Genomic DNA, 17153 nt, shown 5'->3' with positions numbered 1-17153 from the left:
CTATCAAAATTTATATATGGTGACGTTAGAAAGAAGCAACTTATAATAATTCAGCCGATAAAATACCTAAACCGAAATAAATAACATTATCTTCACTCATCTGTCCTCACCTGTTTTTCGGTATTAGTATCGCGTTATTACCTCTCCTATATAATATGCAAGAAAAAAATATAAAAACAAAGTAAGCGGTATATCATTATGATGAAAAATAATATATTCTGATTTATTCTGGGATCACGATCAGCTCCTTTCCTGTCATTGAGCTTTGAGGAGAACGTTTACTTTTGAAGGTAAGGAACTGACGTACTCGCCACATGTTTTCTATGTGTTTTCGGTGTTATATACAAAATCCACACACCAGTAATTTTACTTTTACGAGACGATGTCCGAGTGTTGGTATTAGTAATAAGAGCATATATATCTGGATTTTTTTATAAAAATAAAAAAATAAAATTTATCTATCAGGGAAGGTCTGTATTGTAATGAAAAATTGTAAATATTGACAACCAGCACTCGGTATCTCCTATTTCTTCTACTATCTGGTATGATGGCACCTCACGCTGTCCTATGAAATATACCTCGTTATCCTAACTCATTCACTCCTGCAGCACTTCAGTCAGGTTAGTGCGTCTGTTACTTGATGTATATTACGATAGTGTGTTCGAAAGATCAAAGATTCTTATCACAGTAAATTAGGTTTATAGCAATGAAATAAGTAATCGGCGTAACAGAAACCTGCGCACCTAAGCATTACACCTATAACCATGCCGCTTAATTGGCGGCTCCAAATTGGTCCTCACAGCATATCCCACATATTCGCTACAATACCACGTTTGTAAAGTTTTAGTGCATTTCGATATTGACTTTCCTCTGAGCAAACGCCGAAGTGCTTTTATATGAATACGTAGAAAGTCTTCCACAAGAAATATATATGAGATCTTAATTGACAATGATCAAAGACTTTGAATTTTACTGTTTCCAATAGTCAGATTCTTTGTATAATCTAATTTTTAACAATTAATTAAAATATCGCATTTAGAAGCATTAAAATACTTCTACTTTATGAAATACTCGTAGATGCAAAGAAACTGCTGGAAACCGTAAAAAGTAATTGTTTTGAGGGATAGTTTGATGAACCGGTCCGTGTCTTTGCTAACTATAGGGGTGGACGCCGGTGGTCCGGCTCACGGGGGTGCGGTGGGCGCGGGTCAGGGTAACACGAGCGGTGGTGGGTCCACGAGTGCCCAGGGCGAGGACCTCTATACACTGGAGGCTGAAATCACAGAACTCCAAAGGGAGAACGCTCGAGTTGAGTCGCAAGTACTGCGCCTGCGTTCCGACATCACCGCCATGGAGAATCAATTGAAGCAGGGCGAGAAGGTTAGTGTTCGTATCCTCGGTCGATAATCTTTGTACTTTACCTTCTGTTGACAAGAAAGTTTTAACTTTATCTTAATTAAATTATCGAGAATTTCTTACATGTCACCTACATTATCATTTTCTATATTATCGATCATTAATTATGCAGATATCTCATTTTTCTTTTTAGGAAACAACGGCGATAGCTACACGAAACAATAACCTGACGGAGTACTATCAGTCGTTACGCGATAACATGATAACGTTGCTGGAACACGTACGAATACCCAACGCCCCAGGTGGACCACAAGAGAAAATGGGCCATGAGAATTTTGATAGTTATTTGACAAAACTGCAAACTCTGTGCACCGCCGACGGCTATTGTGCCGACGAAACCAATCGACCGATCTACGAAACAGTGAAAACTGCTCTACAAGATTTCACGGTCCTGCCGACACCCATCTGAGACCATCCCTAAAGTTCAACGATCGAGTACAGTGTCGCTCGAACGTCTTTGATAAAGTGATTAACGATAATGCTCAATCAATTTTACCCATCTACAGGTAAAATTCGTGTACACTATAAAGAGGAACTTCGCATTATCGACCAACCTGGGAATTATCTTAAAATTAATTAAAGGGTCAAAAAATTCTTTCTCTTACACATAATGATTCGAGTCAGGTAAACAAATTCGTTCAAAATCGTTCGAGAATATTTGAAAGAATAATAAACAATTTCATTAAACATCTCGATCGTATTCAATGAAACATGTCAGGTGTCAAAACAAATTGATTATAAAGACTAAGGATGTCTAATTTCGCATACAGCGATATCTTTTGTACATACGAAAATTAGTGTCGCGTAATTCTTAAAATCATCGATGATAATTACTTTAGCACTTTGTAAATACACGAAAGAAAAAACATTTATATTATTCAATATGTTGTGGTTACCTCTTTAAGGCATGTAAAAAAGGGACTAGCTTAGATGTATATCAGATCTCATTAATATTACTATTGTATAACTGTTATTACATAATTAATTAGCATTAAAATTATCACAGGAGCCAATATATACAAGATGCCGCTAACGCTGCTTCAGATAAGTCAAAGACTACTTATAAATGATTATTATTGGCGACTAACTTATTGCTAATTAATATTATTAATATTATAGTCATCGTTATTACCACCAAAAACATTTCTAGTGCTACTCCAATCGTCATTATTGCAACTACTACTCTTGCTACTGTCGATAGTATATCACTACGAATATACCAAAAAATACATTTATAATGTCTACGACTTTACGAGAGGAGGAATTGCAAAAGAGAAAATTCATGTCCATATGCTGTACATAATTACAGAGTAATACGGTTATTATAAGGACGTTCTTCAAGAATCGCTAAAGCGAGAAAGATACGAACAACGACAAGTTGAGAAGAATGTGAGATCTGTTATGGTCCATACGTAGCCAACGTGATTAGACGGATGTCAATCTTAAACAAGGTGTATTATCGAATTTATAAAATATATGAGCGATTCAAAAATACACAAGGTTCTAAAAACGCCGATCGGCCATCGATTGCATTAGATTAAAATGTGATTTGATCCAACTAGATCGTTCATACGTGCAATAATTTTAGGATGCATCGCATTCGAATTTTCTCCATAAAAATCAACTGTGTACCATCGCGGTGATATACATATATATTGGCATAGATTGTTAATGTTCGGTTAATTTGTTCACGTTCTTCTTTGTTATTATACATTCATGTTCGTTTTATTGCTAAAAACGCAAAGAGCATCTGTAAATATTGAGAATTCACGAGCAACGGTAGGTGACAAAATCTTCGATCCCTCCTTTGACATCAGCTACAAATATAAAAAGTTTCAAAGTTCGAATTCTTAACCATTTGTCGATAGTATATCGAAGATGCGAATAAACATCGGAAGAATATATTTAAACTAAAGGATATTTAAAAAGAGGATAAGAACAAATGAAAATAGATATGTGAGCAAAAATTTGTTGGTTTTTCGTTATCGTTAATATTATAATTTTATCATCATAGTCTACCTGCTTTTAGCTCACCGTAAAAAGAAATGGAAAAGTATAAAAACAAATAATTAGAAAAAAATCCTCCTATGAAAATTGTTACCTACGGTTACCCCTCGTCTTTGCGTTGTCAGAATATAACGATTTTATGATTGTACCTATAATAATTATTATTATTATTAACTCTTTGTCATTGTCATTAAGATTATCATCTCATTATTACTGTCGTTACGTTCTCTTCATTATTACGATTACTATTGTTGCCGTTGATGAAGTTCTACTGATATATTAGTTCAATAACATGCTTTAAGTAAGTATAAATGTTACTCCGATTGAATAAAGGGTATTTATCGATGAATTATCTGCGTATGCATTCACGATTCTATTTTGGAGATAGCGAGCGATACTTATTCGTTATAAACTACATGAATATAGGTTGATTGTACTTTCTATTATCAAATATCAAAATGTTCTTGATGGTAAAAATTAATATAAATCAGGATGCGATGCAAATAAGGGTAATCGAAATACCAACAACCGTATATATAAAAGTTTACTCTTTTTATTTATATTTCCGTTATAAAAAAGACTTTATCTTACAGAGATGATGAAGTGATACTCAACACACGTGATGTTTTTACAACTGTCACAAATAATAAGCGTGCGAATAATTTTTACTTATCTGCTTCCAATAATGGGATCAAAAAGATCTAAAATCGCATAAAAGATATTAAAAAACGTTTCATCATTCAAACGAATAGGAACATTATTACTAGATTTATAAATCGTCTTCTTAACGCAAAACTGAAAAGTCAAATTTTAAGATTCGTTACCATAGACAAATATACAATATTTGAAAGTACATAAAACCGAGTATGTTGTGAATGTGATCAGTATCAAAAAGTTTATAAAATTATTCGCGCTGCAGTCTATTATTTCTTTTCAATTAAAATAATGGATATAAGCAGCATCGTTAATCAACGTTCTTCATTCTTAGGAACAAAGCAACATGGATCTTCGAAGGAAATGAAATAATTTATAATTACTGGTCTCACACACATATGCATAAATTTCGAGTTAAGAGAGACGACCATGACGTTTCATTTCCTGCAATGTACATTGCACATTTATGATAATAATATATATATATATATATATATATATATATATATATATATATATATATATATATTAATACTTAACTATATACAACGATATATCTAGAAACAAATTTCGACATACTAATTTCATAGAATCATTCGTAGATATTCAGGCGTAATTCATAATTATCACAAATTGGCAGTTGTATTGTGAACAAATAGTTAGAATTTCTCCAGTCGTATAATCTCCATTGTTTATTTAAATCGTTCTTTAAAAGAAAAGAAAAAAAATTCGAATTTGGATTCTGTCACATTCATGGTGACAGATCGCGTGATCGACGACGCATCAAGAGTAAGTCATACATTTGTAGGTACATCAGTCCGCAAAGATCAAACTCTGCATTTTGTTTCCATTATCTCATTTTGTCTCTTCTCAACAGGATCATAATTTTAATTTATTTTCATGCGAATCGTTGATCTCTTTCGAAAGATCACCTTTGTGGTAGTTTTCGCAGAAATTGACAATTACGTACAACATGTCTTCTTCATTCACATAATGAAGAATTTTAAAAGACTCTTGTTGTACTTCTTCTTGGTAGTCTCTTTTACTAAGCTGCAGCGTACCGCAGACCTTGTTTTTCGTAATCACCATAGATTGCCCCAAACCTTTCACCTGTAATAAACAAACTATGTTGATGATACAAGATAAAAAACATACTTGTAGATCCAACTTGAGAAACGAATCGACGAGTGCAACAATTACAAATGTCTCAATTTTATATTTAGTAAAAGATCTTTGATAAATGAATCCTAATTTCAGTTTCAACTTACAACAAAAGTGATATTTAAGAAAAATTACCTCGCGTATGGTGGTGGCGGTGTTCGCACTGTTTCACCGGGAACCAGTTCAACGGTTCCCGGTATCGTATGTTCTGTTGATAAGGCTGTCGTACTACTCGTGCTTAGCCTAATCAAATGACCAGGATTCAATTTGATTGCATCATCATAACTAGGTGGCGCATCGGTTACAGCCTCGTAGTCCGGTGGCTTTTGTCTCGCACCACTGGATGGTTCGTCGATCGAGATCACGTGGATCGGATCGTCAATCTGTAAAAACGAATAAATTTCATCAATACCATCAATAAAACGAATCTCTGATCTAACAGAATTTATTGAACTTTTTTCTTTCTCTCGTTTTTTTTTTTTTTGTATTTAAACGCAATCACGTGTATATAAGAAGATAATATAAATTTTTTTATAGATAGAATTTTCAAGACTAGGGACGTTCGACTATTGAATTAAAAAAAAAAAAAAAAAAACAGCTAGTATGGTTCAGTGTACGACATATAACTACCAATGATACTTGACGATTTTCTGTTACTCAATAGCGTAAGGATATTCACCCGGAAGTATCCGCCGCTTTATATTTGTCCGTAGGTCGTCTATAGATATCTATCTACGTACCTGAGTTAAGTATTCTTTATAAACTTTATAGCCGCCTGAATATAAGCCGCGAAAGGGCGGACAAGATATGTATAGGGTGACGCATGAGACACAAACGACCAGAATAGACCGGTTATTTGCAGCTATAATGAAAGCTTCGGAGAAAATTGCATAATCGCTTTTAAGTGGAAATACAGGGTGAACGACTTAAATCTCGCGATGCGTCAACTATGACTACAAATTTTTAATTTTTCCAAATCTTTCGTTTTTTTCTCTCCAAATAGTGAGTTAGAATATGAATCGCTAGAATGTGCAAAAAAAGGTATTCTATATAATCTTTCTTCTTTTGTTTATCATCCGCAAATAAAATTTATATCCGTTTTATTGCACAGGGAACAGAAAGGTAGGCAGGCATATCTATAAGAACGGCGAACGATAAAAATATAGCTTTATAGATATATACTTCCGGGTGAATATCCCTAAAGTAGTAACCGTCCCTAACGACGGTTCTAGTAGACGACCTCCTTTCGTTGTCTACGTCGACTATCTCATAGTTAGATTCTTCCTGTTTTTCCTTCTCTTGTATTAAGAGTTCGCGATGAACGTAAAATAGAAATCGTAGAATACGATTTAGAAAGGGAAAAACCTGAAATGAGTTGCACTTTACATGAAACTTTTGTCTTTTAGATTATATTCGATAAAAAAGTCGTGCAATTTTTCCTTCTATTTTACCTTGGATTACGAGATAGGATATTATAAATGACGAAGACTATCGTTAAACAAAAATCAACAGAGTTGAATTTATAAAGAACGAAAGATAGGATTTTCCCAATTACTTGTAAAAAAAGGAGTTAGATAAAGCCAGCCGACTGATAACTTTGAGTCTTGTCATCGCAGTGAAAGATTATATATCGTTTAAGATTCGAATTAACGTTTCTTTTCTTATCATGAAAAGTTTTTTTACATAAACAGACAAGCATCGGAAAGAATCGAAAAATGATTTTAAAAGTAGTTCTTGAATTTCTACTTGCAGCAAGTAGAAATAAATACAAAGTAGCAAATTTATTTCTTTTAATTTCTTACGATACACGAATTATTTCTCTTAACTTCTTAGAATAATGTACGTTGCTCCTTGCATCTCAATAATGAGAGAATGACCTGAATTGATCTTAAGATTTTTGAATCTTTAAAAGCGTACGAGCATGTCGAACAAGACGATACAACATGAAAAATCATCGATGACTCATTTTAACTACGAGTTGCTACTCGTCTTATCTATCACTTACTTACCATTCCACGAGAATAAATTTTCTATCAATAAAATCTGACTCAAAAGGAAATATATAACGTCCATTTCTACGTAGATCGATATCTTTTACTGATTATCGAAAGAAGCTATAATAGAACGTTATTCTTCTTTTCAAATACTAACCGATATTCGCGACATTCAGGAGCCACAGAACGGATTACACAAATTATTTATGTTAAAAGTAGAACGAGTATTAAATCGTTAGTTTTGCGCACATAATAATAATAAATTACCTGGGCCGTAATCGGATGATTCGCATGTTGCGCGTGCGTAGTAGTCCGAGTTGGCGGCGCATGTAACCAGCAACACATCGCTGCACAAATCAAAAGTGCCCCTGCTACTATGCAAGCGACTCCAACATATCGGACTGGTTCGACATAATTTTCCGCGAGTCCTAACCAATTGATCAGAGCTCCGACGCATAAAAGGACCATACCGTACCTGTACGGTCGTTGAGAACGCCGTGAATCCTCCAAAGACATTACTAAAACATGGAAAAAAAAGATATTTAGTTAATTACGTTGTCTTCTTGATAATAGAAGCTTGAAATTAAAAAGTTCGATAAGAGAATGATTACTATTATTATTAATTCCTATATATATATATATATATATATAAAACTTTTATAGCGTATAATTTGCAATAAAATGATAAACCTATTATTAACGATGACTCGTACGATTTGATAGACATATGAAATAATTCAAGCGACATAATACAATGGCAGATAGAACTTGAATAACACGTAGTATATGAAGGGCACGCAATGCTTTTATGGTATGAAAGTCTATATATAGTTGTCGATTAATACAAAGTAGGCTGAACACGAACTAATATGCCGTTCAATGTAGAGTCAATGCAGGTCGTCTTGTCGTTATTAAAGTCACAATCGATATTAATCGTTTCCTATTTTATCAGCCTTCGGTTTGATAAGTAATCAAATTTTTACTACTGGTAATCGTGTATATTTCACGATGAAAAATTACACTCATACATTGACAGGTTTATGATAGATGGAATTATTATTTGTGAAAGTAAATGCCTTTTATAAAAGTTCTAAATTAAATGTAAATACCCAAGAAACTTTTAATATGCTATTATATAAAAAAAATTCACGAACGTTTAACGAATATTTACGAAGATCCACATTACTCATATAAATAGAAACAAATAATACCATTGATGATATCCATGACTCAGTATATCCAAAATCACTAGGATCACTGTATTGCTTGGTTCTTTACGGACCGCGAAGTGAAGTGACGCACGCGCAACCATGTGTGTATATATAAGATAATATAATTGAAACAAAATAAGCATTGCGCTATTTTGCGAATAAGGTAGGCTCGCGATTCTCTCATACGGTACAGAAACCATAAAGATAAGGCGTATTTTCAAATCTTTATCAAGTTCCACGAGAACGAGTTTGAACGAGTAAAGTCCCCAAGTCGGCACGTGTTCATCTGTCATAAAACTATTCTTCTTACACGTTTGCAGAATGACTGGCGAAATGATAGCGAGAGCAAAAATAATGCAGTTGCTTTCGAAATCGCAACGCGAAAGAGGAGAGTCGAGCATATAATACTCGAAGAAAATCAATTAGTATTTTTGCAATTGCAGAGAACGAAAAGACAGAGAACGCGCGAGATTGGTGACATGTATGTCATTTCAACGAGATACGAGATTCAACACGTGTCACATAACTAATCCTCAAACGCTCCAGCTCGGTAAATGGAAAACATATTTTTTCAATTAATAATTGCAAGAAGCCATACGTCTTATTTACGCTTTATCGTTATTTTTTCTTTTTAATATTCAATAGATCTTTTCTAAGAGCATGCACATTTCATGGCAAATAGCGTTCAAGGTGAAACCGAGTAGATATGATATCAGGCTTTTTATTTAATCAATGCGTACATATGCATGTGCGAATACTCTTCCAATTGTTTTATTTAACGTATTCAAATATTCTTAGTGAGCTAGCCGATGTATTTGATAATAAATTGACTTGAATATTATGATTTGTTTCCTTTTACATTCTTTTATAAAATTTCAAAAAAATATCGATCTAATGAAATCACGGGAAGACTTTAATCATTGACAAAAGGTCGTCGTAGTTTATTACGTAAGAGTTCCGTGAGTGTCGAGCAAGTTCCGCGCGCGAGATATTACTGATATCAGTGCGTATCAGTGAAAACGTGCTCTTATCGTTAGTGGTAAAACGAGTCGTCTCAGATGGACATTATTTCTCTCATCTCTTTGAGCCGCTATTTCAGTCGAGGTAACTCAAACCGGTCAATGATCCTCCTTGGTATGAACGGAATAGTTAATTGACTAGCGCAGGTATTCGAGTGAATAAACGAAAGATTATATTTTCTCGTCAATTTAATTCTTGTTCTCTACCGAACGTCATCATTAGAGATCTTCAATCTGATATCAAGAGATAATTGATAATATTGAGAATCTTTAAATTGCATTTTTTTTTTGTTTATTCAGCATTTATTCGCTATTAAAATACAATTTACGATTTCTTTAATTTACAGATAACTGGTATATTTGATGACTCGTTTAAATTGTAAATAATAGCATGACTTGAAAAAAAGAAGGAAGTTGCTTTACATCCGAATGGTTGGCAGGGTTATAGCAGTTCGCACTTTTACCGCTTTGTTTCTTGTTATTTATTTCAAAATTCTTTTCTCAGATATTTTAGTTTGATTAGATTCTTCCGAGATGCAATGTCAATATGATTTGTGTAAAAAAATTGTAAAGTAATATACTTTAAGAAAACTGCAGTTTCATGGATCATATACGTACTTACATGCGTAAGATATAAATAAAATTTCCTCGTATATATTAAAGCATCGACCAGAGAAAAAATTAGGAATTATCACGTCGTAACGTTTGTACTCTTATTTTTGATTTTAGATGTTCCGACTTAATATTATTCGATTAGCACTAATACTTATTTAGAGTTTTATGTTACTTTTTTTATGATTATTCATCAAAAATTTCATTAGTATTTTGTTTGTTATTATTTCAAAAAAGCAAGATTCTTTTATTCATGTTGAATCTTATGATCATATAAGAAATCTTCGAAGTCCGGTTATTTTCTACGCTTCTATACCATTCTATACCGTTATAGAAATAGCTCACGCATTCATGACGTTAATGTAAACTAATAGTCACCACCTCGACATATATAGCTGTAACGCTTTATCGGTAAAATAATCCGACTTGCTCATACAACATCCTAAATATGCTAGGTATGTTAGCGAATTACCTCAAATATCATGATCATTTAGAAATTGTTCACTAAGATAACTAAAATGGAAAATATACAAGTAATAATTAAATTGTTTATGAATAATAAAACAATAGAAAGTATTTATTCAGGAGTATAATATAAATATATAGTAAATAATTGAAGACTAAATTAAACTTTACAGTTCTACTACATTTTGACTAACTTAAACAATAATATATACGTTGTAAGATTCTTAAATCTTAAAACAATCAATAATGGTTAAAAAAAAATCATTTATAGCCTTGTTCATCACATATATGTCCATATTTTGTATTTAATAATAATTTCAAAATCGTTAGTTCCAACAGGAATAAATTTTCTTATGAACTCGTATGACGACGAATTCTGTGTACTGGTCCAGTTGATGGTTCGAGGGAGAGAGTCACGACTTAGCTCGGAACTCGCTCAAGCCTTAGGCTACCACGAATGTTTATGTTTCAAATTTCGCAGCAATAAGCATTCGTTGGAACCTAACAGCAAGCGTTTCAAAGTACTTTGGGTAAAATAAAATATTAATTTGCTTTAATATTTACAGGGACAGTTAAAATGATATAAGGAATATGTACGAAATTTCCAGTGTAATTTAGCGAATAGGAAATATTAGAAAACAAACAGTTTGACGAACACATCGTACAAAAACCACATATTTCCATTTATATTTGTAAAAAGCTAAAATAAACGCATCATTGTTATATAATCGTCAGATTATTGATCAACATATTTTCCTGATTAATATGTTGATAAAAAAAATGTATCGCTTAATAACAATGTATATTTATAATAGCTTGTCGAAATTAGATGTAATGAGTATTTCTTTCATGAAATCAAAGAAAAAAGAACAAAGATATACTCATATTTCGCTGAAGACATTGAATTGGTTTCAATTAAAAAACTTACGAGACGTCCCACTCGATGTTTCATATTCTCAAGAAGATCCGTTCGTTCACATTACGACTCACGTGTCGAACGATAGAAACGTGACATCGTGAGAAGCGAGAGCGCTTAGACTCGTACGCAAATAGCTTTTACGGAAATAGAAAAGTAATTTTCAAAATGGTATGATCTGATGGTACGATTGATTCTCATAATATTTCATATTATCCATGTATCTACGTTTCTTCGTCTCTTTTGAGATATAATAATTAGATGTTTATAAATACTAAACGACAAATGAGAAAGGAAATCGATTAACTTACTTACTTGGAAACTCCTAATTACAAATTAGACTAGTAAATGATTTGATAATAATTTTCTCGAAAAATCAATCAATTTTCTATTTACTGTAACTCTCTTTTAAAATTAAGCATCCGATTATGTTAAATTGCTGATCGTGTTATATACTCGTTAGACATTGACGTGTAAGGAAAACTAAAAAATGCTTACGCTTTATAGCTTACAACAGTAGAGTTATAGTTAATATTCGACCACTGTAGTACCTACAAAGATTCGATCGTGTCATACTTATGCTATTTTTGTTTCTTTCTTTCTTCCTTTTCCTTTACCTTTGTTTTATATTTTATTGAACGACCGACGATAGTCACATGACTCTATGCCGGGTATTATCACTATATTTATAATATAGACGTGCGTGTCTTTTATACGTCGTATCGTTCGTCGATTTCCCTGGTAGTACTTTTCAAACGAGAACTCTCATACTCGTTGCATGAACGACAACAGTGCAAGTGTTACACGGTTACTGTACGCGTGACACGCTACCAACCTTCACCTCCTTTCGCACCTTAACGTCAAAGAGCAGCTGCCGGCGATGTAAGAAAAGCAAAGAACCTTAGAAACTTTATATGCGAAGAAGAACTGTAACTTCGATCATTTCATTTAAAAAATATATAACGAACTCAAAAGATAAATCGTGAATTTTTTAAACGTATTGAATTAAATCACATAATCATAAAAAATAATTTCTACATAATTCTTATTTTATTTTACACATATCTCTTTTATAGTATTCTATTTATTTCTTATTTTGCATAACAGGCAAAAGAAATAAAGAGAATAGTATAAGACGTAAAGCGATATATTGAAATCTAAGAATATCACTGCTTAAACAAATCCACCGTGCGTGCGAAGATAATTGCACTACATTGCCATGCAACGAATTCGGCGTGCACGCTAATAACATAAAGCAACGTGCACAATGTTCCATTCGTATACTTGCAAGTTTATCGATCTAACTCTTTTTTCCTTGAAAAAGAAAAAGAAAAAGAAAGAGAGAAACGTGTAAATATCTAATGATCGTTGAAACTGTTAAAGATGTATGCTATTGATATCATAAAGGATTATCGCATTCTACATTATGAATACATGTAGTTATAGTTGTGTGTATAAAAGAGCGAACAACGCTCGTTTTTTTCTCTTTCTTTTTTTTTCCATTTCCAAGTTTCGATTTTTTGATCGATTTTATGATTCATCGATCGGCACGATAAGATTTTCTAATCTTTCTTTCAATTCTACCATAGATTGAAAGTTTAGATCTGTGCTCATAGTCAAACCGCAACGAAACTTTAAGAAAACCACGACGTTCCAAAGAAAACAACATCGTTTTCGTATTAACCTCTTGACCCTTAGCATAATATTGCTGTACAACCAACAATAAAACTCTGACATTGTAAGATTCATGTATTACGTTGCATTATCTATCTATTACTTACGCTACAATTTGCGTTAATTACATTCTTCTTAAGATCTAATACCAGATTACTTTTTTTAGATATCCCTATATAAGAGAAGACCATATTTCCTTCTACTATAAAAAACAAATTAGAATTTTATTTATTGCAAATTCAATGAATGAAGAAAGGAGAATAATTTTAATTTACGTTCAAATGGAATCATTTATCTAAAGATCACCAGTGTTTTAATTAGAATCTAATATGTGAAGAAAGATTGAGAACACTGTTAAGTATTTATCTTTGTTAACAAAAAGATCTAAGCGATATCGAAAGTGGGGATAGTTATCTTGATAAGTCTAAAAGTAGTAACTCGTCATGTCGGACACCGCCTTAATTTATACATCATTATCAGTGTCGACCTTCGGAGGATCAAAGTTAAAGTGAGAAGAATACAATGTAATATATCAAATACGCTATTCCTGACACGATATGGCCGTCATGGAAACGTAAAAATAATCGTCAGCTTTTCCTACTCGATTTCACAACTTGCAAAACACGTTCGGTGTCTTAATGATGATCAAAGTAAAGATTTATAGAAAAGTTTAGAGTACAGATTGAATATCGTATATCGAAAGATATCTACCATTCACAAGGTTCTTAAAACTTCCGCAAAGGTAATCTCATCGACTCTTTTATCACGAGAACAGATAATAAGTAACTTCGTTGAAGTTTCTATCAAACATATTATTACGATGTATTTAGAAGAACAAAAAAGCGAAAGTGATCATGCATTTACTTTATTCTATTTATTTTTATATTTTTTTCTTCCTTTTTTATTTTTTCAATGAGTGAATATATAAGCAAGTAACTATTGACAAATGATAAAATCGAACTATCCCCGTGCAAACTATTTGTATCAATTACATACAATAATTATTTTATATAATTAATACGAATGAGTCGTATGCAGCACCTTTTTTTATACATATTCGTTTCTTTCATGTTCTACCCTTTTCTCTCTCTCTCTCTCTCTCTCTCTCTCTGTCTCTCTCTCTCTCTCTCTCTGTTTCTGCCTTTTTTCTCTTTAAACAATATGACAACAATAAAACCTCTTTTTCACATTTTTAATTCACTCTGACGAAATATTCCTATAGTGTTAAGCTATTTATCTCACTAGTGACCTACATGACATGATACCGCTATCGCATGCCTCGTTCGCGCAAGAATTACGAAATAGTGAATAGCCTTTTACGTCGGTGTTACTAAGTATAGGATAATCCTGTTAAATTTACTAAACTCACTCTTAAGATCGGCATTGTCTCTTTATCATGGTACTGTGACAGAAAATATACGTAAGTTACTTTCTCGAAATTATTTAACTGTAATAAGAGGAGCTTATCTCTCTTTTTCTTTCTTTTTTTGTAAAAATCCAACTGAAAAGTGCTTATTAGTAGGTATACTACTTATTAGTAGTGCTTATTAGTAGGTATTGGAAATAGGCAACTTTCCGTTTTTTGATTTTAATAATAGTAATGACTTGTTAATGAATTGGTGACTCAACTTCTTCGAAAGAGTTAGTCCATGACTCGTATGCTTTCTAGAAAAACATCTTCCGAAGAATATAATTTCTAATTTAGAAAACTTTTGCATTATGATTAAAATTCAAGATTGTTACAGTAATAAAATGATAATCGTTAGAATGTGATTAATAAATATCCGCAAACTTTAACGAACTATCTTCATTTATTTATCTTATAGCATAACCATCAAAACATCTAATATACGTTTGAATTTATGTATACGAATCGTGAATAAATTAAATGTAGGAACGACGTGACAAACGATAACTTCTATATGTGTTTATCAACACGATTGTTGATCACTCATAATTGTCTTATAGGAGGATACATTTGAAAGTTAACTGTAAAACTTTTCTGATTCGTATAACGGAATATTAAATAATCAATGAATTTGAAAGAAAGGCATAACGCTTCTCATAAAAAGATCATCGATGATTCAGATCGAAGAAGATAAACGGCAGAAATATGTTATGCCGTTACGTCAATACCATAAGTTCAGCACCGGTAATTTGTATGGGTATTCCTAGCAATGACTTGTAAACTCAACAGCAAAATCATCGACAAGAAAATATATGAAGAAAATAATAAGGTTTTCCTATCGTTTGTTTTTCCTTCAAACGCTTTTCTGCTAAAGCAATTAATTGAAGTACATATTTATCGTTTTCTTACATCGACGAAGTTCAGGAAACATCGGCAAAGGAGAGAAAAAATAAAAGAGTACATCACGTATGTTGTATAGAGAGGCGAAATATTTTCCCAGCACGTGTCGATACACGAAAAGGTCATAATTTACATCGATTCAAATGTAATGTGTGAGAATACCCGAAGTTTAAGTTTTCGATTAATCATTACTTTCGATTTTTACATTACCTTCAATATATAATTTTCTATTTATTTTGTATTACTTGTAAATCGAATATCCTTTCTAATTTAAAAAAAAAAAATAAAAGTTTTTGCAATTAAAGGGAAAATTTAATTATAACAAATCTAAAATTATAGAAGAATTAGATATTAAAAATATAACTTCATTAAATTCTCTATAATTACCTTATAAGGAAAAAATAAGGTAACAATAAGTGATCCAAAGTCAGCCTGATAATTTTTTAATATTGCATATAATGAACGCTCGGATATGATAAATTTCGTGATCGACGAGCGATAGATCTGTATCTTGTTTCGAAAGTAGGCGGTGCGAAGTAAATTTCCGTTAAGATACGTGCAAGAGGCCCCTAACCGAGAGTTAAAGACGACAGGACGACCTCATTGTAATTGACTTCACTCGAGTTCTTCACCTTTTCGAATTTGTCAGAATAAATAGCAATAAAAAAGAATTATCGTAAATTTGGCATAAAGGTTAAACCGAATCGTCGTCAGGGTCATATCAGGTAGAAGGAGAAAAGAGAAAGAGAACAAAGTAAAAAAGAAAAAAGATAAATTAAGTAAATATTTTATTATTATGTCTATAGCAATGTTGGCCGAATGCAAATAAACGTATATTAAGGATATAAGAAAGAGAGAAAGAGAGAAAAAGAGAGAAAGAGAGAAAGAGAGAGAGAGAGAGAGAGAGAGAGAGAAAATGGGAAAGTAAGGAAAGACAAGGAGAAAAAACTAAAATGTCGTTCATGGTTACCTGAACTGAAAATAACGTTTGGTCGTGGCAGTATGATGATGAAAGAAGAAATTGTAGAAATAACTTTATACACTGTATACACTGTTTAATTATTTCTTTATAAATCACTGAATCTGCTACTTTATTATCTTAATCGGTTCTTGTTTCTCTTCTGTACATTAATAATAAAGAGAAATCCAAAAACATGAAAACGCGGAGTAAAGACGCGCTTAGTAAGTAATAAAAAGGAAAAGGCTCCTTTCTATTGCAAGAACGCATCAAAAGAGCACAACTCCCATGTTGAGGACTCGGCGCAAACTGAAGCCGTACTCGTTCGCGCTCACTGTCCAACCTATGCTTCCCACTTACTGCTCGAGTCAAGTACGAGCCAAATCGAAGCGATAAAAACATCACGAACGTGACGTTTTGCACCTAACTTTAAAATTCGATCTACTCTCCTCGTCGCAATTTTATCGCTCGTTGTGAATCGTCGTACAATGAACGAATTCTTATATACTATAATATTATTCTTATATACTAAAATATTAACTATAATATTTTTAAGTTCGTGGAAATTCATTCTTTGTAATTAAAAGACTGCGTTTGTACTTAGATACGAGTTACACTTTTATTTTTCCTGCTCGAGTGTAATCAACCAACTACGATAACATTCTTATCGTTTGTTAACGCACAAAATAGAACGTTTAATACGAATATATTTATCATAAATATGTATATCTATTACTATATTTATATTACATATTCAT

The 17153-nt window shown here is 32.5% G+C and overlaps 2 protein-coding genes and 1 long non-coding RNA gene across 17 annotated transcripts in view; 2 read left to right on the top strand and 1 right to left on the bottom strand.

Annotated features, from left to right (window-relative positions):
- The window catches only part of LOC124951653 (mucin-5AC-like), a 244314-nt gene extending 239791 nt beyond the window's left edge, over positions 1-4523 (top strand). For 12 of the 13 annotated variants that reach the window (XM_047500446.1, XM_047500412.1, XM_047500436.1 and 9 more), the window contains 2 exons: positions 1163-1380; positions 1550-4523. In XM_047500446.1, coding sequence (XP_047356402.1) covers positions 1163-1380; positions 1550-1825 — 494 coding nt within the window. In that variant the 3' untranslated portion in view covers positions 1826-4523. Of the gene's footprint in view, positions 1-244; positions 291-1162; positions 1382-1549 lie in introns of those variants that run through there. The other variant, XM_047500487.1, reaches the window with a different exon arrangement.
- Positions 4524-4751: 228 nt separating this feature from the next.
- LOC124951776 lies at positions 4752-16880 on the bottom strand. Of its 2 annotated transcripts, none has more exons than XM_047500665.1 (4): positions 16408-16880; positions 7500-7750; positions 5374-5621; positions 4752-5187 (listed from the first exon to the last, which is right to left on the bottom strand). In XM_047500665.1, exons 2-4 carry the CDS (start codon positions 7746-7748, stop codon positions 5184-5186), a joined length of 501 nt encoding a protein of 166 aa, XP_047356621.1. In that variant the 5' UTR covers positions 7749-7750; positions 16408-16880; the 3' UTR covers positions 4752-5183. The 2 variants fall into 2 exon arrangements, with proteins under 2 accessions (XP_047356621.1, XP_047356612.1); XM_047500656.1 differs by lacking the exon at positions 16408-16880 and adding an exon at positions 8444-8583.
- Positions 8141-11891, top strand: LOC124951800. 2 transcript variants are annotated; one of them, XR_007101717.1, is made up of 3 exons: positions 8141-8606; positions 8764-9609; positions 9810-11891. It is a non-coding gene; the product is annotated as an uncharacterized LOC124951800 (long non-coding RNA). The 2 variants fall into 2 exon arrangements; XR_007101716.1 differs by having other exon boundaries at positions 8141-8993; positions 9089-9609.
- Positions 16881-17153: the final 273 nt, after the last annotated feature.

The sequence above is a fragment of the Vespa velutina genome, chromosome 1 (assembly GCF_912470025.1).
Source record: "Vespa velutina chromosome 1, iVesVel2.1, whole genome shotgun sequence".
Taxonomy (NCBI): Eukaryota; Metazoa; Arthropoda; class Insecta; order Hymenoptera; family Vespidae; genus Vespa; species Vespa velutina.
Note: the sequence above shows the minus strand (reverse complement) of the source record. Positions and strands in the feature narration are given on the sequence as shown.